Raw genomic sequence first — 21,028 nt, forward strand, 5'->3', positions numbered from 1 at the left:
TCGACGACATAGACTCATTTTTTATATCGATCGAATCACACGCTAACGCCCTTCGATGGCCAAAGGATCTATGGCCTCTCCACTTTCAGCCATTCTTCAGGAGAATCTCTTAAACTTTACCATGCTCTTTGTATTCAGGGATCTGTTGAATACGAAAAACTAAAAGAGAACTATTGACTTAAGATTCCAGTGCACAGAGAAGGTTATCGTGAACGACTAGAAGCATTCGACCCCAAATGGAGAGTCAATGATATCCTTCTCGACAAGATTAATAAGTATAGCTGACCGATGGTGGAACTATCTAATGTCGAAAAGTCATACAACGGATTACGAGATCTTCTTTGCGTGAGCAGTTAATTCAAAGCGTTTCAAGAGACCTGGCGGTTTTCTGAGAGAAAAGAGCTCCTAGCTCCGTTGAAGAAATGATAGACTGTGCTGAAAAAGTATAGACAAGCCCACCCAAACAAGATCTTGGCTCGGCGACCTGAAAACGCCGTAGCTGCTAACGCCTACGTATCATCAGCCAGGCAAACCCAACTTTCCTCAATCGATACCCTCCTAGAATGCCTAACACCCAAACCATATCTCGCCCTACACTAAGTCGTCCTACTGCCCCGATACCTCCCTCACATCCTTCCGTATACCAACGAAACAATCAACCTAGACAATTCCACCCCTTCCCTCCTACGTCTGAAAGCATCCGTGTTATGCTTGTCGTGGGTATGGCCATCTAGCCGCGAGTGTGTAATACACTGCGTCCGAACACAATACCGCCGCAGCAGTGGACACGGAGGAGGCAACTGCCAACATCGCCGTCTTATGTTCCTCCTCGATCCCTGACGAATTGGGGACAGCTACATCTTTTCCAAGGAGAAGTGAAAGGAAGTCCGTCCAAGTTTTGCGAGATACAGAGCAACAATCTCAGGCATTCGGGCAGTTTGGTGGCCCCACATGAGTATTTAAATAAACGCCAGACATGTATAACATTTGGCGGACGGCGAGAGATCTTCCCGTTGGCGAGAGTCCAAGTTAGGACTCCATTCTATACTGGGCCCCTCACGTGTTGCGTGATCAAAAGCCCCTTTATTGACCTAATCATTGGAAATGTTAGAAGAGAAGCTACTCGTTGTGATGTAGAATCTGAGAGGACCAAGGCTCAAAATGTGTCACAAACACAACAGCCGACAATACCGAGAGAATCGACTCCTCAAGAGGTTCAGGAAACACTGAACCGTAAAATCAACGACATGAGTGATGAAATCAGAGAGTTGCGACAATGTTTACAGAACTTTAAAGAAAATACTGAACGTGATGAATGCAGACTGCAGAGAGAACTCAGAGACCGGGACAAAGAAATTATTCGGCTTAAAGATGAGACAGAGGTTTGGCGAAAAGAAAGAGATGAATGGTGTAAACAACAGTGGGTAACAGTTGGTGACTTTGCAGAAAAGGTTCGTGAACTTGAATTAGGTCATAAGAAACAGTCTAATGACCTACAGAAAGCCTTGGAAGAAATCAAATTCTTCAAGGAGCGTGAAGAAAGCATGAAGAAAGAACTTGAGAACACTGTAACAAAAGAGAAATATCTGGACAAGGAGATATCGGCCAATGGTGAGACTAACAGGGCGGTGGAACGATTGACAAGACTAAAAAGAGAACCCGAACAAATCTACGAAGACAAGAGAAAGACTACAAAAGTGTATCTGGACTCGAGACATCAGATGTCGAGTGAAGTAGAGGAAAAGATGACAGACGCTGGCATCGTAACCAAAGAGTTTGAGTTCATCAGACCTTCAAAGAACTCAAGACAGATCTGGGAAAAGCCAAGAAGAGACGACCATTTCAGAGGACTATTATGGGACAACTTTCAAAGAATTAGGATAAGCTGCTGCTAAGTATTGATCCGGAGGGACAAGGACAAGAAAGAAGAAGAATGTGAGAGTATTCAAGAACAGAAAAAAAGAACTATCAAACTAATCTTTACATGACTCTATAAGGATAGAATACAAGCCTTCTATGACTGTTGATTTTCAAAAGGGACGTGTCATGAGAAAAAGGATATTGTTATTTAATGTAAAATCAGAAAAAGTGACTACGAACATTAACATTGGGATTAGTATAGTGTTTGTCATGTAACCTAGCTTTACGGACTATAGTTTCTCGCTCTCTCAAACTCACCAGCGGGTCGGACAATTGCGCGCTCTTTCACTCAGAAAAAAAAAAAGATTCGCCTGTTCGATCGAGTCTGCCCTTGTTTACTAAACAAAAACTCAAAAGAAGAAATCTCGACTAAAAAAATACAGTCACTAACACGCTGGTTTCTTCTTTGACTATCACACTCAATCTTTTACTCACTCGCGAGGCACATTGTCTTGGCAAAGGCTCTCTTCTAACTCACCCCGTCTTCTATCCGCTCTTTTAACCTCCTTCTTCTTCCAAAAAAAAAATGTCCTCTCACGTCCTTCTGCTTCCATAACCCTTCTCAACGTTCCTCTCCCTTACCTCACTCTTTCTTTTGACGTCACTCTACGTCATTTTTCACGTTCTATTCATTCGCACGCTTTCATCTACACACGCGCCCAGTCCTAGCACTCTGACTAGATCCGTGACATTTCTCCCCCCTTCCATTGAAAAAAAAATTTTCCTAATTTTTTTTTTTCATTGTCCGTAAAGCTAGGTTACATGACATACTTACAATGTAGACAATCGTGCACAATAAATATTTCACTACATCTAATGTCGCCCATGGTCGATATACTAGCTGTCTACCATCAAGTACAGAGGGGACATAACAGTCTGTGTCCTGTTCTGACAAAGACCGCAGACGACAGTCGCTGCCTCTGATAGACTTGGTCCTGCTGAGGGGAGACCACTGTCAGCCATGTCTGGTCATCCACCGTCTGCTCCACAACAGGTGAGACAAGGTGTAGTCAACCCAGGACTTTGTCTTAGGTGAGGGGTGAGGCGGACAGAGGTTACAGAGGTGATCACTATTTTAAATAAATTTTAACAGCAGACCATTAGAAGCAGTGATGTCGGAAATGTTGACATTGATGTTGTATTTAGTCATCGGTAATTTTAACACAATGTTCAGCTTTGTTCACACAGTAGCACTGATCAAGTGTAGAATCTTTTCTGGTCTCAATGTCCACTTGCTCTTTATAGCGGGGAATCTCTGAGCACAGATTAGAGTGACTCAAGTCCCCTCTACCCACACGGAACATTGTGGGGGATGGGACAATTGTTCTACACCAAGCTAGTAACTAAAGCTATCTCACGGAAAGGCAGCCAGCCCTATAAACAGATGCCACATGCACACAGTTGTAGACAGTGCACCGACTGCCATGGATGTGTGCACAACTAGTGCAAGGGATGTAAGCACCGTAGGCAAGTGGGATGGTCTGCAGCAGAGTTATCATTTCAATGTCACCAGAGCAGAGCATGGACAGAAGACTACAGTCCGTACACCATCTTTAGTTTATGAAGAAGCACACACTGAAACCCGCATTCTTGTCTGAAATTTCGGGCTAGCGATTAGCACGATGCACGGAGAATCCAGGCGGATGAACAGCTGAATTGCGGATGAAGTCATGCTTCAGTGAAGCAAAACACTGTGCAATCTTGGTAGTCGCGAGAAGATTTAAGTAGAAGGAAGGGATTATTTTTCTTATTTCCAAGAGACAGTACATTGAACCGAAACGTGGCAGACAATGAGGTCTTACAATCGCCAGCCAGCAAACCAACCAACCAGCCAGCCGGCGCCATTAACTCTTGTGCTTCGAAGTGTGCTGCCGACTGCGTGGAGCAAAATGCCATCTAGATGGCTGTCAAAATAAAACCTCATTACTTTACATAAAGTAGACTCAAACAGGATAAAAAGAACGAATAAACAAACCTACCCATCATCAAGTCGGGATGTTCGCGCTGTTTTATCTTTAACGGTGTTTAACAGTTTTAAGGGAAACACTTATGAAGATAGTAGCTCTAAGTTAACACCCCGCCATCAACAAGCTAAGGTAAACAATCATTGTAAGCGTCTGTTTTTCTAGTTATTGTTGGATTGTTAGTGTATGAGGCATAATTTTATATTAGGAATACTGTCACTACACATTGGATGTATTCTGCATTTTGTCACTTGGTTTAGTCACTCCTTGTGAATTGTTTGTGTGTGAGAGAGTGAAAGAGAGGTTGAATGGGTAGGTGTGTGCTGGATCAAATTAAACGAAGAATTTAACCTTTAACATCTTCAGTAAAAAGCCGAAGAGCAAATGGCTTACCAAAGAAATAGCACGAATAGCAAGTCGTGCGGTTCATCTTTGAGCTCGCTTATGTGAATGAATGAAGGCCGCTGTACTGACTTTGTCCTTCTGAAGTTTGCGACCGATCTGACAACGACAAAGGGTCATTTCTGGTTGTTAGACTTGTCAGCTGCATTTGATACTGAAGATTATTATATATTTCTACACAGACTTTAACACTCTTTTAGTATTCCTGTTGCTTTGTCCTACTTCTGATCTTATCTCATGGACCGAACCCAGACTGTGTGTGAATAGAATATACTTACATGCCTTTGTCTTGAGATATGGTGTCCAGCAATGGTCAGTTGTAGGTTTAATACTTTTGCGCTTTTATAATAATGATTTATACACAGGGAGTAATCTCAACCCAAGCCGAGGACTTCTGGCTCCAGTGGATTGAGGCCGCGTTCCCTGACCTCGACTCACGCGCCTACTTCCTGCCTCCTGTCTACTTCAACCGCGTGCCCATGACTAGACAGTCGGTTGCTGGTCAGGATGTTCTGGTCCTTCAGTCAGCACCTGGAAAGGCTGGTCAGTCCAGCCAACCAGCGATGAGTCCATCCATTGCTGGACAGAGCTGTCTTCCTAAGCCTCTTGGTGTTCAGGACAGTGACACCAGAGATGACGCAGCCATGCAGCGGTTACTCTTCTGTCTGCAAAATATGACAGAACAGAAGGGAGAAGTGTTGTTTGGACTAAGTCAGCTTCAATTCGGACAGTACCTGGGTGAGCATTGTGATGCTGCTGCTGCTGCACATCTACCCTGTCCCTCCAACCTTCCTCCTACTTTGCTAAAGAAATGGAAACAAGGAGACTTTGATGTTCTTCTTATTCACCGACGTTACGGTTCTATTATCTGTGAGGTGAAGGCGTTTGGTGACAACATTAAGACACTCAACATGTCACAGCAGGATATAGACAACAACATTAGACAGAAACTGAGAGACGCCGTGTCACAGCTGGACAAGGCGGAGGCCATGTTGTCTCACCTGGTGTCCGACATCGCTCCCGGTCTGCGCATCACTAAGACCATCGCTGTCCCCAACCTCACGACTCATCAACTTCAACAGGCCATCGCAGGCGACACCCGGCTAACCCAGGTTTAGTAACATTCTGTCCTGTTTAAGTACAGAAACATAAATCTCACCAGTGATAATAATTGCTTTTAAGTAACATTTTTAAATCTGCTTTTTATTGGTGGAAGACTGCTATTTTTTTAAAGATAAAGGTCAATATGTTTTGAGGAAGTCAATCTGAGGACAGCTGAACATGTCTAAACCTCAAAACTACCTGTTAAATTAAGAATTTAGGTAAATAATACCTAGCTTTTAAAAAGTGTTGCATCGGTGTTCTAAACTTGCTCTAAGAATTATTGTTATTTTTACATTTACTCCGTCTTTTATTGTGCATGCTTTTGTGTAGGTACTGAGGATAAAATGTCGCAAGAAGTAAATAGGATAAAAAGGAATCCCTTTTATGCTCTAGAAGAAAAAAAATGATCTTCACTCGCTTGTCTGCCTAATCACATCAGGTGACCGAAACCAACATCACCTTTGTGCTATCCGTTGAGAATCTAGGATTCATTGTCACTACAGACATGACTCTTAATAAACAAGTGACACCTGCATGCCCTTCTGTCTATTATGGCAGATATGTTACAGCTGTCTGCTAGTCTGCCAATTATGATAGACAAACTACTGCTCTCACTCTATTATGATAGACAAATTACAGCTTTCTGTCATTCTGTCTATTATGACAGTTGCAGCTGTCTGTCATTCTGTCTATTATGATAGACAAGCTACTGTTTTCACTCTATTATAATAGACAAGTTACAGCTGTCTGTCATTCTGTCTATTATGATAGTTACAGCTGTCTGTCAGTCTGTTTATTATGATAGACAAGTTACAGCTTTCTGTCAGTCTGTCTATTATGATAGACAAGCTACTGTTTTCACTATTGTAATAGACAAGTTATAACTGTCTGTCAGTCTGTCTATTATGATAGACAAGTTACATCTATCCCTCAGTCCATCTTATGTCGCCCGTGTATCGTTCTTGTTCTTAATCGCTACGACCATGCTTCCTACAAGTGTGAGTTTGCACGATACAAATCTTGTGTTTATTATTGGTACTAATATTCGATCGTTTGTGGACAATTAAACTGAAAAAAAGAAAATTTTAGTAAAATAGTTGATAATTAGGGTTGTTGAGTAACGATCGACTAACTCTATGGATGTGCACGAAAAATTTGTTTTCAGAATAACTATTTTATATTTTTCTAAAGTACGGTACCATACTATTTTTAATATGATAACATGTTTACAGGGCCTGCAAAGAGGCAGTTTTAGTTGTTATGTTTACACTTGAAGAAAATGCGCTCAAATGTCCGTCTACTACGTGAGTGTCAGCGTCTGTGACAGCCATGTATTTTACATTTCTTTCTATTTTTCTTTTCCATGAGAGCCTCAATTTTCATGACATGTGCTGATAAGGGCTAACAGTCGGCATTCGATTTTGGCATATTTAAACGATTTTTTTTATAAATTCTAAAACTGTGTTGTGTACCGCTTTTACAAATTGTATAAAATTGAGTGAACTAATTAAATTTATGGCTTCAAAGTCTTTAAAAAAGGGTTGTACAACTAAACATGGGCTCACAGTCACTAGATCATAGGTTTTAAATGTACATCCTTCTTGAGATGTCCATTATTGTTTTCCTGACTTGACATGGAGCCCAGTCTATTTGTAACATTCTAGGTGTATACTTATATAAATGAAGTCATTGCAGGTAGAAAACTATTATCTTTTCAAAACTATCATGTTACTAGAGTCCTATTAAAACTGTGTGAAATGTTTATGATAAGATCTTTCCATGTACTCTGCAGTACATCTGAAAAAAATCTTTGTCTTGGATTCCTTTACACTTCACACTATTGGGTTCTGTTACAGGACCTGTGTCGATGTCTGGGAACATCAGACTCCGCCGACATCACTGGTCTGTGTCTGTGCTCTGATCAGTTGTCTGACCCCAAGACACAGTGTGACGTCAGTAGTCACGTGCTGAGGGAACTGGGACACTGGTGGCAGCGACGTGTGGCTGGGGCTGGACCTGACAGTCACATGACACCTGAGTTGTACAAGACACTGGTAGCTAGGTGAGTAACAGAAGTGTAGGGTGATATGATAATACTGCGATGTATTGTGGGGGCTGGGCCTGACAGTCAGACAACCACCTTCAATGTCTACAAGAGTCTGTACTTGAACTAATAGTGAAGTAAAAAAGGTTATGTTTATATTGCATCGATTGTAAATTCTCTTGTAAAATAACGTTGTATCTAGCAAAGATGACAGTTGGCTTGACAGGTACAAGTTCTGTTGCGATGTGTGTTCGGTGATCTGATCCAGATTTTTAGTCCTGTAAAACAGCTACAAAGATAATCCACAATCTCTTTAGCCTCAACTGAAGGAAACAGTTTATTTGTCTGTCTTATATTTAGTAAAACCTTAAGATTGGAAACAGTCCCGAGGTCTGTGTTGTATAGGCTGCACAAGACTCCGCTACTTAATTAAGCAGAATTAAATGGCTTTTAATGTTTGTAAATGCAATCAAAATAATATTTCAATCAATTTTATCAGAGTACATTTGTTATTTACCTTCTAGTAACCCTGACAGTGCAAGCTATTTGAATGTATTTTATATTATAAAAAAAAAATGTGCGAAGTTTCATCCTATGTTGTTGTACTCTTTGCTTTAGTGATTAAGTATTCAAATGTCAACAGTTCTTACTGTCCTTGTAAAAAGCTGTATACGTTCATCTTAGTTTGGGTTAAAGAAACGACAGAAAGCTTTATTTCCATTTTTAAAATAGCAACGACGAACGTTTCATGGAAACAATAAAAAGTAAGGGTGGAAGGGAACAAGTAATTTAACAATACATTCTAAAGCTTACTACATATCTATAGGTGCACACAAAGATTTTATTTAAATGTTAACGTTTTTAAAACGAATCTTAATTTTGTTTCTTATTGATTTGAACAGGTTCTGCGGTCCGGCGACAACAGTAAGTGTGCCATGCACATGTCCTCCACGTGTGAGTGTCAAGACCCTGGGTCAGGCCGTGTGGTGGACAGGAGAGTGCTATACTGCTGTAATCACACTCTTCCCGGAGCAAGTTCACCTGCTACACACGGCGCCTCCCACACTCTTTGTCACCGGACCGCCCGGTACAGGTAAAACTGTGGTGCTGCTGCTGATGGCCATACAGTGGCTGCGGTGTGGTCACCACGTCTACGTTGTCAGTACGTGGAGGGGGAGTCGTGCAGCGTGCAGCATGTTGTATCACCTGTTGTTGCAGACAGTAAAGACACAACAGTCAGCAGGTGTGTCACACGGTCAACCTCACCTCCTGCTGTATCATCTTATTGGCGATAAAGACGTGGAGAAGGCCGTCAACGACTTGTCACAGGCGGCGAGAGGAGAGTCGTTGTATGTCATCGCTGATGAAGTAGGGAGTTATGGGTGAGCTGTACAGCGTGTGATGTGATGATAGAAACACTGGTAAATGTTGTTCGCATTTATTAGATTCAAACTATTTGGTGCTCAACAGGTAATATTTCCTCAACAAATGTGACACTTAATGGAGGTGCTATGTTGTCAAAATTGATTTGTTTTGAAGCATCAGCTGTTACACAGATTCTGTTGCAACACTTGTCATTATTGTCTCCTCACTTATTTTATAAGTTCATCGGTACACATCATACACAAACAAAATCAAACATTAAAGACAGTACACAGTGTAACGCTCGTAGCTACGTTTTATGTTACAGCTACAGGATCAGCAACTTTCAGACTTTGTGTGACAAGCTGCTGACACAAGTTCCTCGTCTCCATCTGTGGGCGGCAAGTTGTTTCAATAAATACGCACCCACCGGCTGGCAAGTGGAATATTTAACCAGACCCCTCCGCTCTCCACCGGCCGTTGTCAGGGAAATCGAGCAGGACTGGAGAATCACTAGACACTGTGATGTACACCCGTACAGTGAGCGAGGTGTACCCGACCACACAGACGGCCCGCCAGTCACACGACTGTATCATCGAGGTCAGGGTCATTCAGGTCGCTGGCCAGGTGACTGTGTCACGTGCGGTCGTGAGTTGGCCAGCATTCTACACAGTCTCCGTGTTGGTGTTACGGGTAGGTGTGGGTATTGTGTAGCGTAACGTTGTTTACACCTGAATATTTGTGTGTGTGTGTGATAAATAACAAACGGGTGAGAAACAGTCTAGTAAGAGATTTTGTTAGTGACGTGAGTCTGTTAGTTTACGTCACCACGTCACGATGTTATTGTTTATATCCATGTTGACAGAGAGCAGCACAACAACATCTACAACATTGACCTCCACCAGCGGCGGCACAACACCACCCTGTGTACAGTGGAGAGACGTGCTGGTGTTGGACTGGTATGACGGTAGTGATCAGTCGGGTGTCGTCACAGGACTGCAAGAAGCGGGTATCCCAGTGCAGGTGATGAAGGATGAGGACATCGAGGACGTGGCCACGGCCCGCAGTGACGTGGTGTGGGTGGCGGGTGGACGTCGTGTTCGTGGTCTGGAGAGAAAAGTCGTCGTCTGTCTCAAAGACCCTGATTATCAGTCAATTAAATCTGACTTGGTACGACCGTACACCCGTAGCTCTTTCCGACTTGACCTTATGTCCCGCTGTACGTCACAACTTGTGATTGTCTCCCCTGATAGCAAGGCGCTTGCAGGTGACTGACACTGACATTATTTTGTCACCTGCTGTAGTCACGTGTCTGTATGTCTGACATCATCAATTGTCTTCAGTCTTTTTCCTCTTTTACACTCAGTCTATCACTACGTCATCAACTCTTGATGCCATACACATGACGTCATTTTTTCTGACAACACGAGGTCCGTGTCTCTGTTTATACAACAACTAGTGTCAACATTAATATCATACGGTATGCACACTGGATCTTTTTAACACAACAACAGTGTAAAATTTAAAATTCATCACAATGATACTCATAAATAAATTATTTAGAGTATATTCACATTAAGTTTGTCTGTTTGCAGATGTACGTGTTTGTGAGTGGGTGTGTGTGACTGTGCCATCACATACGTGGGTCAGTCTACAAGTGTGATATGTGTGTGAATGTGTCAGTCTACAGATGTGATATCCGTGTCAATGTGTCTATGAGAGGTTAAAAAAGTTAGTAATTAAACTTTTATTTCATGAGAACCTTTTTAAAGAATCTTGGTTGCCAAATCAACAGTAGGATTTTCTATAAAAGGTATTGTCTTTGTTTATAGAAAGTGCCTATAGGTCTGTAGACAATTTTATCGTATAAAAACATCGTCAAAACAGATTCTGTTGTTTTAAAAATGATAATGGTGAGAATTGTTAAAGCGTAATATCTCCGCCAAAGGAAACTCAGTGCCGTGAACAAGATCCCACAACAGTAACAAAGGTGTAGAATAAGGTCACAAAGTAGTTACAAAGATGTAGAACATCACACAATAATAACAAAGATGTAGAACATCACACAATAATAACAAAGATGTAGAAAATAATAATAATAACAAAGATGTAGAACATCACACAATAATAACAAAGATGTAGAACATAATAATAACAAAGATGTAGAAGGAAGAACAACGCGAGGACTCGATGCCAGTAAAGGGAGATAACTGTAGATATAACGGTAACGACTCCAAAGAATAAGATCAATGACATCAGAAGAATACTGGGAATACATTGAGAAATCTTGAGAATATGAAGAAATATTATCTTATTAAAATGGAAAAAATGTGATTGTCACTTCAGTTTACTCACTGCATGTCCAGGTCGCCGCTGAAGCGAGTGAAGCAGGCGGAGTGGAATCTCTCCAATAGATCCAAACAGTTCGCACTTCAAATAACATCATCTGCTGTCCAGCCGCACAGCAGAAAGGGGATAAAACACAGTAGAAACACACGTAAACATGAAGGCAGAACACTTTTATCCAAATAGAAGCACGACCACAACAATAAAACACAATCAAGGACAGCCGATACTCTCAGCCTGTGAGGCAAAGGGACATAACACGTGATATATGCATGCCAAGTCTCGTCGTCTCGCTTTCTTGGTTTGACAATCAACAATGTGACAGTTTGCACATTTTTTTATTTGAATCCAGGTTCGTCTGCAAACAGATGATGGTGTGTGTATTTTACCAACTAACAGACCGGAAAACATTAGTGTCTCTGACACCGGCCTTGACCCCGAGTCACTGATCCAGCAATGAAGGTCCCTGGTCTCAGAGTTCCTTCCCTTTCACGTTCCATCGTCGTGATTCACATCGGTTACCGCGGCCATCAGACCTGACTTTTGTAAGTCACAGGCTCACTCACAGAGCTAAAGGGACCACAGGCATGGAGAGTGATTTCGGGTATGTGTGCGCGCACATCATGTATGTTAGTGCACACGTGTGATTGCGCATCTGTGTGAGGGTGAGTTTGTGTACAGTATTGTATACTTTGTATATAGTATTGTATAGTTTGTATACAGTATTGTATAGTTTGTATATAGTATTGTATACTTTGTATATAGTATTGTATAGTTTGTATATAGTATTGTATAGTTTGTATATAGTATTGTATAGTTTGTATATAGTATTGTATAGTTTGTGTACAGTATTGTATAGTTTGTATATAGTATTGTATAGTTTGTGTACAGTATTGTATAGTTTGTATATAGTATTGTGTAGTTTGTATATAGTATTGTGTAGTTTGTATATAGTATTGTATAGTTTGTATATAGTATTGTATAGTTTGTGTACAGTATTGTATAGTTTGTATATAGTATTGTATAGTTTGTATATAGTATTGTATAGTTTGTATACAGTATTGTATAGTTTGTATATATTATTGTATAGTTTGTATATAGGGCTTTTTGAGTGAATATATTACTGTGGGCTCTCTGTCTAAAACTCTATGCCCACCTAGTTATTACATGGAAATCCGGGAAAATCTGTGTAAATTATGTAATAATTCGGTAATGGAATTCGTTTCTTTTTGTATACAGAGGAAGACAACCCAGTAAAGAGAAGGTGTCTTCTCTTCTTCTTCTTTCCCATGCATCCCCGGTGATGACGCTGCCATTCTTATTCTTTATTGGTCTGCATGCATTGGTGGTTTTCCTTCCTGACAGAATTCTTGTAATTTCGTATAGTCTCTTTGTGCTATTTCTCAAAACTGCTTGTTCTGCCTCCTCTGCCTCCTGTGTGCGAACTGTCTCTTGTCGTCCCTTGCGCTCTTCTTCACTTCTCTGTTTATCTCCCAGTATTTTGCTTTGAGCTCATTTTTTTCCTGCTGGACTTGACATTGTTTGATCTTCTGCTTCAGCTCTTTCCTTTTCTCTTTCTTTTGCCAGGTCCCTAAAGTCAGCCATTCCTTGTGCTGTTTTCCTTTTTTCCCCAGAATATGTGCGCAGGCATTCTTCCAGGTCTCTTGTAATCCTGTCCAGTGGCTGGCCACTGTTTCTTCCAGGAGTCCTTCCAGTGTCGCAAATCTGTTTTTAACTTCGCAGTTGAACTCATTTTGCTTTTTACGGTCTCTAAGAAACTGCACATTGAATTTGTGGTGCGGTCTGTCTGATGTGTCATGGAAGGACCTCAGCTTTATCTTCATGGTTGCCACAAGCAGGTGGTGGTCTGTGGCTACATCTGAACCTCGCTTTACTCTGACATCTAGCAGGCTCCTTCTAAACTGGCGATTAATGGTGATGTGATCGATCTGGTTTATTGTATGTCCATCTGGCGAAGTCCAGGTGGTCTTGTGGATGGTTTTGTGTGGAAAAACTGTGCCTCCGATTACAAGGTCGTTGAGCAGGCAGAAGTCTGTGAACAGCTCACTATTTTCGTTGCAGTTGCCCACACCGTGCTTACCCATTACGTGTTCTTTGTCTGTGTTGTCATTTCCAACTTCGGCATTCATGTCGCGCATTCTGATCTTTAGGTCCCGTTTTGGAGTACGATCAACCAGTGCTTGTAGGGAGTTGTAAAAGTCTTCTTTTTCCTCTTCTGTAGCTGCGTTGGTAGGTGCATAGCACTGGATGATCGTGATCTTTCTCCCTTTGGAGTTGAACGTGGCTGACATGAGTCGTGGGGAGACTGGTTCCCATGCTACTAGCGCTCTTGCAGCCTCTGGTGTCATCAATACTGCTACTCCTTGTGTGTGGTCATGGTCAGGGTCTTCATGTCCGGAGTAGAGAATAGTCTCCCCTGACGAAAGTCTGGTCTGACCGTTGCCATTCCACCTTGTCTCGCACAGGCCGAGGAGCTTGATGTATGCATGCATGTATGCATCAAGGAAGCTGTGCGCGCGCACAAGACGTAAGACAAAGAGGGGACAAAAGCGTGAAGAAAACACCTAACGATGGGCCAGCTCAGTATGGGAGGCATACAAGGATGACAGCACAATCGCTGACACGCGACAATAAACACCTCTGAAAATGGATCTTCCAGTCGAGGCTCCAGATTTACAGTTATCGTGCTTGCGGTTTCTGTAACAGTAAAACTTTTTACATTGTGGGGTTGTTAGCACTACCACAACCTATTTTATCTCTAGGTGAGGTGTACACCTTCGTCGCCTCTTACGACATGCCTGGCTGGATTGCAGAGTGACCCTATTCTTGCAGTGCTCGCTAGGCAAGCATACAGGGAGCTCAAGGCTGCTCGCTACTAAACGAATATCAAATAATCTTTCAACAAACCTATTCTCATCATCAGGTGTTGAGTTGCTACACAAACATGGGTCAGAGACAGAGTAAGGCTGAAAGGTGTCGAGGCGTTTACCTGAGTCTCACTAAGCAACAGGTTACCCACCTTGATACAGGTCGAGTACAAGTCTCTCTTATAGAGGTAGAATAAACATTAGTGTACTTCAGTATTGTACGGGAACTTTATTGACTCACGCGGTTCTCTTTCTTTCTTTCGTTCTTTCCATTTTCTTTTTATTTTTGCTTTCTGTTTTTTTTTTTTGTTTTTTTTGTTTTTTTCTTTCTGATGCACCCTTACCTATATCTTTCTCGGCTATCTCAGGAGTCGAATGTTTATTATTAAGAAATAAAAAGAAAGGAAAATAGGTAAGGGACATAACTTGAAGAAACGTACAAACATATTTTCTAGTAATAACGATGTACAAAAAATGGCTACATGCAGGAGAAATTAAAGAAAGGACCGGAGCTGACGTAGTCATGGATCATCACCCCCCACCTGTATCAGGTAGAAGGATTATCATCGTTCATGGTCATCAAACACAAATCGAGGCGGCAGCAAAACTCATCGACCAGAAGATTGGTGATGAGGTGAGTGAAGCAGTGATTAGCAGAAAGTAGCACTGAGTAGTCGGTACTAACAGGAAAACAAATCACATGACCAATCTTAAGTCAAACACCAGAAACCAAACAGCTGACCAACAAGGACTGTCTATCAGAGATGAACACCATGTGGTGACTACACACTTTCTTGTTTTACACGAGCTGTTATCGATGGAGCACAAATTTAGTAAACTTTGGATTTTTCCGGAAACAACGGAATCCCTGAATACGATATTCGCCTGTCAACAAAATCCATTTTGTCATGTAACTGCTAAAGCTGACTGCGTGTGTAGTATTGTATTGAATCGCCAGAAAGTCTGTTAAATGTTGATAAATAATCTAACCTACCCTAATCGCTTCATAAAACGTGGCAATAAATGCAGAAGAAAAGTTACAACCTTTAGAACTGATTTGATGTTGCATCTCGAGATTTTCAAGTTAACAGAAACATTTGATTCATGCATTTGGCTGATAAGTTTTCAAGTTGTTTTTGTGTGATTGATGTATAAATCGTACATTCGCAAATCAGATAATTCTCGCTACCCTAGAACACTTTAAAAATTCAACCTCCTCTGCACTTACTCATTTTAGTTTATTTGCACTCTGTGATCTGGATATGTGTGTGGAAAAGGTGGACATGGAAGTCATGCTTGTCCCCACTTTAAACGAAGAAATGTAAACTGCTTCAAAAAAGGAATTAGAAACGGTTTAACGAATATGTCTTGCGAATAAAAAGTCCTAGGGCTTAACTGCGTCTGTAGAATAAATAAAGTAACGAAATACAATAAATAAAAAATGAATAAAATACAGAAAACCATGAATTTATATAAATTTTAAATGTGTGTGATACAGGCAAACAGACGATTACAGACATTCTGGCTCCAGTGGGTTGAGGCCACCTTCCCTCAGCTCGACTCACCGCCTACTTCCTGGCTCCTGTCTACGACAACCTTGGTTCTTCACTCCCCATCGAAAATAAATAGGAAACTAAAGGTTCTTGTAGAAAGAGCCCGATGTTTTCTGTCGTCACCCAAAATACATGAGCTACAACATCTTCATGTGTTATCTTCAAACCCTCCGGCGATGACCAAAACATCATCTGGTAAGGATGATCTGACACCTGCGCCTCTCGTCTTGCTTGGACACCACAGCACGTGACATGGACACGGCAACAGTGGACCTCACTCCTCTTCACTCATGAATGTCGCTTTGCCAGACCTTTGCCACTATTGCGACATCCACGTCTGGAGATGACAGGGAGACCGTTAGCACACTCTAACTGTCGCGGAGTGTAATGATTATGGGGGTGGGTCCATCATGGTGTGGGCTGGAATGGGGACGGCCTACCTTACTCCTATCTACCTGGTACAAGGGAACCGGACGGGTGTGGCATAAAGAGATACCAGTTTACAGACTCGGGTACTGTCAGCACTGCAGGCTGTTGGACCAGACGTCGGTCTTAAGGAAGAAAACGACAGACAGACAGGGTGAGGGTCGTCAATGACTTCCTGAAGCAGTCAACCTCATGGATAGTTATCTATGTTTCTAAAACAGACAAATGTTCATCGTTGTCAGCTGTATTGCCGTCCCATTAGAACATGCATCAACACTTTCATTGGCAGATTTTTAAACATGCGCATATTGTAAACTATCTGTGGATTGATGGCTCTGCTGTCCGTAGGTTCTTTGTATCGTTCATTACAAAAATGTTGAGATAACATTTCCCGCCTCGCCATGATGCCAGACTCGAGAGTGTTGGATTTAGTTTGTAAAATGTAATGAAATCGTGAGCTGATCAAGGGTTATAGCTCTTCAGTCTGATTGGTTGATGTATTAGTCTTTTGTACTTGTATTCATGTGGTCTAATTTTCCTAAGTCTCTTTACTAGGGTATATTTTATGTTATGACAAAAGGTACTGTAGCATTATCAATATTCACCTATTTGAAGGTAAACGGTAAATATCTGATTTAAAAAAGCATGTCTAAAATCATTTACAATTTTTCGCTAATAGAACACAACAATAGTATTCTAGTATTTCTGTATTTTATGTATTTAAAAAAAGTAGCTTGTACTTCATTTTCGAGAATATGCATGTAATTCCACGATACAAACTGTTCATACAGTCGTTTAGCAGAGTACAGTAGCCCGCACATTAGCATAAAGTCACAATGTTACAACTGATTATAGATGTTGGTGTAATGGAGACAGACATCAGACTGCTACAGGTGACAGGTGAGGAAGTGTGAAACATGTTCAGGACGTGAGCGGCTACTCCACAAACACGAGTTGTGATGTACACCGGGATATGGCGTGGAAGCCGCCAGATGCATGACGAACATTAGATCTTGAACCAGGGTAATCCACACACACGACGACTTTTCTCTCCAGACCACAAACATCATCTCCATCCGCCACCCACACAACGTCACTGCGGGCCGTGGCCACGTCCTCGATGTCCTCATCCTTCATCACCCGCACTGGGATACCCGCTTCTCGCAGTCCTGTGACAATACCCGACTGATCACTAACGCTAACCCAGTACAACACCAGCACGTCTCTCCACTGTAGACAGGGTGGTGTTGTGCCGCAAGTTGTTGAAGTGACAGTGTTTAATGTTGTCAGCTCATTATTCTCTGTCAACATATAAAGTTTATTCATTTGTTGTCTTGTATAAGATACAACACACGCATGTACATAAACACAAACGCCAAAAGACACACCCACACAAACTCACATACACAAACTGACAAAGAATGACAAGCCACCTGTGACGGAGTATAAAACAAACATATTGAATTATTATAATGAATTACCGACAGTCTCCCATACTTGACTGTAAATTATCACAGAGATTCTCTTACGTGTTACGTCTGGTATCTCTTGTCAACGGTAACTAAACTACACTCTAGCCTTACATACCTGTAACACCAACACGGAGACTGTGTAGGAAGCTGGCCACCTCACGACCGCACGTCACACATTTATATGGCCAGCCACCTGAGTGACCCTGACCTCCGTGATACAGTCGTGTGACTGGCGGGCCGTCTGTGTGGTCGGGCACACCTCGCTCACTGTATTTCTGAATACTAACACCCTTAATGATAAGTGAATCTTTCTTGATTTCCCTGACGACGGCGGGTGGAGAGCGGAGAGGTCTGGTTAAATATTCCACTTGCCAGCTGGGGGGACAGTTCTTACTGTAACAACTTGCCGCCCAAAGATGGAGACGAGGAACCTGTGCCAGCAACTTCTCACAGAAGGTCTTGATGTCTTCCCTGTCACAGACATGAGTGTTACAGAGGATGGAGAGACACGTGTTACACTGTTTATGTAGTTGAGGTGTGCTGTTGTATGTTGTTAATGTCACTATGTCATCAACCACGCTGCACACAAGTCCAGGAAACAGAAATGTTCCAAATAATGGAACAAAGTTCCTAAAACGAAATGTAAACAAGATCACTCTAATTACGTTTTAGATTGCAAAAGGAATTATCTATGAACATAACAAAAATTTTTAAACTATTTTATAATTTTTGGTATTAATAGAATCAGTTAATAAGGACGGAAGTTTTCAAGCATGTATTTAAAAAATAGATTTAACAACAATACAAAACTGCTACATGTCTCGTGTTTAGACAAAACAATAAAAGACCCTGACACTCCCTTCCTTTGTCCTCTACAAGAGTTGTCTGCTCACGCCTACATTCTCTGCCAGTTGTCTGCGCATCACTTTTATTTCTCTCAAGCACTTGCCTTCAGTAGTTCTCTAAACGCTTCTTCCTCTACATCCCTTCATGAACATTGCTCTTCGTCTTATCAGCTTATATAATGGATTCTTGTCACCATAGTAACCACAGTTACGATATGTGGCCATTGGTCTCTGAGGTTGAGTGCAGCAACACACTGAAGCTCCATGACCGCTGACATCCGCCACTTACACATCATTGTATCATCTAAACATGCCTTGTAAACAAATATGTTTCGCGATCACTACTCATAAGCACAGTCGGGAAGACGGGATGGTTAAAACTAGTGACACTGCGACAATCAGTTATTTGAGGGGAGGATGACCCTTTGTCAAGCAGGACTGGCACCTTACTTTATGGAGAGTCTCAGGCAGGAATATTGAGACACCAGAGTATTTTACTCCTCTACCAACAGCACTCGTCACGTGATTAAAGTCTGTGGAGGGAAAGAGGGGGGGGGTGGGCAAGTAGCCTTGTGGTAGTGGACAGTCCAAAATTATTATTTCCCGCTGTTTATACTCATTTTACAATGCTCCTCAACCACTCGTGCTAACAGCCGAAGTAGAGGGTTGGAATAATGAACAGGAATTAGATGTTGTTGACAGACGCTCTTTGCTTTTTTTTAAAATCTTTTTTCAATTATGGTAAACACGTTTTTAATCTTACATTTTAGGGGTATACATGTCTTTGTGTCCCATTTCGTCAATGAGGACATACAACGGTCCTCCACTTGCAGCTTGTGACAAGTCGTTGACGGCCTTCTCCACGTTTTTGTCGCCATTAAGATCAACATGCAGAAGCTGAAGTTGACTGGTTAATACCTCTGCTGACTGTTGTGTATTTACTGCCTGCAGCAACAGGTGATACAACATGCTGCACGCTGCACGACTCCCCCTCACGTACTGACAACCGTAGACGTGGTGACACACACGCAGCACTGATGGCCATCAGCAGCAGCACCACAGTTTTACCTGTACCGGCGGGCTCCGGTGACAAAGAGGTGTGGGAGGTCGCCGTGTTCGTAGCAGGTGAACTTGCTCCGGGAAAGAGTGTGATTACAGCAGTATAGCACTCTCCTGTCCACCACACGGCCTGACCCAGGGTCTTGACACTCACACGTGGAGGACATGTGCATGGCACACTCACTGTTGTCGCCGGACCGCAGAACCTGGTAAAAAGACAATAATCACACTGTAATGACTGTGTAGATGAGACAAAAGAGTTACAAGAGAACGGTGTGACTCCAGTGTGAAACAAGATTAGCATCTTAAAATTGTTCACTTCGTCAGGTACCTACGAGCTTTTATTTGATTGCCGGCGTAAATAAGATGCACACTTTGAAAATATTTTAAAATGTAATCATCAAAGAGCAACATTCTTTGCATGTTGAGTAGTACTTCAGTCAATCATTAGCCACTTCTAGACATCATCAATTCAAAGGTTTTTTTTTTTTATCTTTATCCTTTGTATGATTTTTTTCATAGCCTGTCTCTTCATGAAAGAAACCGGTTCAATAATAATGTAACAATTTGTTGTGTAGGAAAAAGAGGCAATAAGGATAATTTGAATTATTTTTTTGCCGTCAAAAATGAATGTCTGCTATGGCCTTGCAATATAAAGTTGATAAAAGTGAAACGTTTTTAGCAGTTAATAAGTGACTATATTATTGTTTAGAGCATTTTGATTTTTGTTTTTCACGAATATATATTTTGCTAATATTTACTTTCCAACTTATTCTTTATTTTTTCCCGTCAAACAATTATTTTTTATTTCTTTAGGTATCGACGTTGATAGAAGGGCAATATAAAAATGTAAACAATATGTTAGAAGTGTTAATACATTATATTAGATACCTTAGTTATCGATTCAACAGCTCTGTCCTCTTCCCTTCGAAATACAAACGGGCACGGAGTTGATACACTGCCCAAATCCCAAAGATGTCCTTTTAATTTTAAATATCAATTTGTTCTTTTATTAGTATTAAATCTAGATGTCTATGCAAAACCTTTCTATTAATAAGAATACTTATTTCAGCTGCACAAAAAAAATTATCTCTGTAGCCGACGTAAGGTAACATTTAAATGATAATTCCAAAATAATATAACACTTACTCATGAAATTGTAGTCTCTAATGTACTGTGAATTGTCCAATATGATTCATTTTAAAACATGTTGGCCTAGTCCCCAAGTGTTGCCGCTCCATACGCGAGATGGGAATCATGGGAACTACCATAAAGGAAACGTCCCATGGATTAGAAGATGGATGCGGAAGCACAACATTTTGATATTTCCCTGGTAGTCGATACTTATATGTAAAATAAATTAACTCTGAAATTTTGCATTGTGCAGACTTTTTATAACAGGGGAAAAATACTTTTTTAGGTTATTCAGGTCATTATTCAAACATGACTTGATTACAACGCACGCGCAGCGATTGATGAATGCGCTAGTGTTGTCCCATAGAACGTTATTACCATGGAAACGTCAGTTGGGGAGGGATGGGATGGGATGGGACGGATAAAATTGCATACGAGTGATGGGATAGAAAAATAATGCCACTGCGCACCAACCCGGAAATAAGCCTTCCATTAGGTTTAAATCAGAA

At 41.4% G+C, this 21,028-nt stretch overlaps 2 protein-coding genes across 2 annotated transcripts; one reads left to right on the forward strand and one right to left on the reverse strand.

The window, feature by feature from the left end:
- Nucleotides 1–8,560: 8,560 nt before the first annotated feature.
- LOC112576099 lies at nucleotides 8,561–10,771 on the forward strand. The gene is made up of 3 exons (XM_025258352.1): nucleotides 8,561–8,816; nucleotides 9,125–9,489; nucleotides 9,662–10,771. Exons 1-3 carry the CDS (start codon nucleotides 8,629–8,631, stop codon nucleotides 10,069–10,071), a joined length of 963 nt encoding a protein of 320 aa, XP_025114137.1. The 5' UTR covers nucleotides 8,561–8,628; the 3' UTR covers nucleotides 10,072–10,771.
- A 5,785-nt stretch (nucleotides 10,772–16,556) lies between these two features.
- Nucleotides 16,557–19,368, reverse strand: LOC112576100. The gene is made up of 3 exons (XM_025258353.1): nucleotides 19,090–19,368; nucleotides 17,597–17,952; nucleotides 16,557–17,310 (listed from the first exon to the last, which is right to left on the reverse strand). The coding sequence occupies exons 1-3, from the start codon at nucleotides 19,293–19,295 to the stop codon at nucleotides 16,946–16,948; spliced, it is 927 nt and encodes a 308-aa protein (XP_025114138.1). The 5' UTR covers nucleotides 19,296–19,368; the 3' UTR covers nucleotides 16,557–16,945.
- Between the last annotated feature and the right edge of the window lie 1,660 nt (nucleotides 19,369–21,028).

The sequence above is a fragment of the Pomacea canaliculata genome, linkage group LG11, assembly GCF_003073045.1.
Source record: "Pomacea canaliculata isolate SZHN2017 linkage group LG11, ASM307304v1, whole genome shotgun sequence".
In the NCBI taxonomy this organism is placed as follows: domain Eukaryota; kingdom Metazoa; phylum Mollusca; class Gastropoda; order Architaenioglossa; family Ampullariidae; genus Pomacea; species Pomacea canaliculata.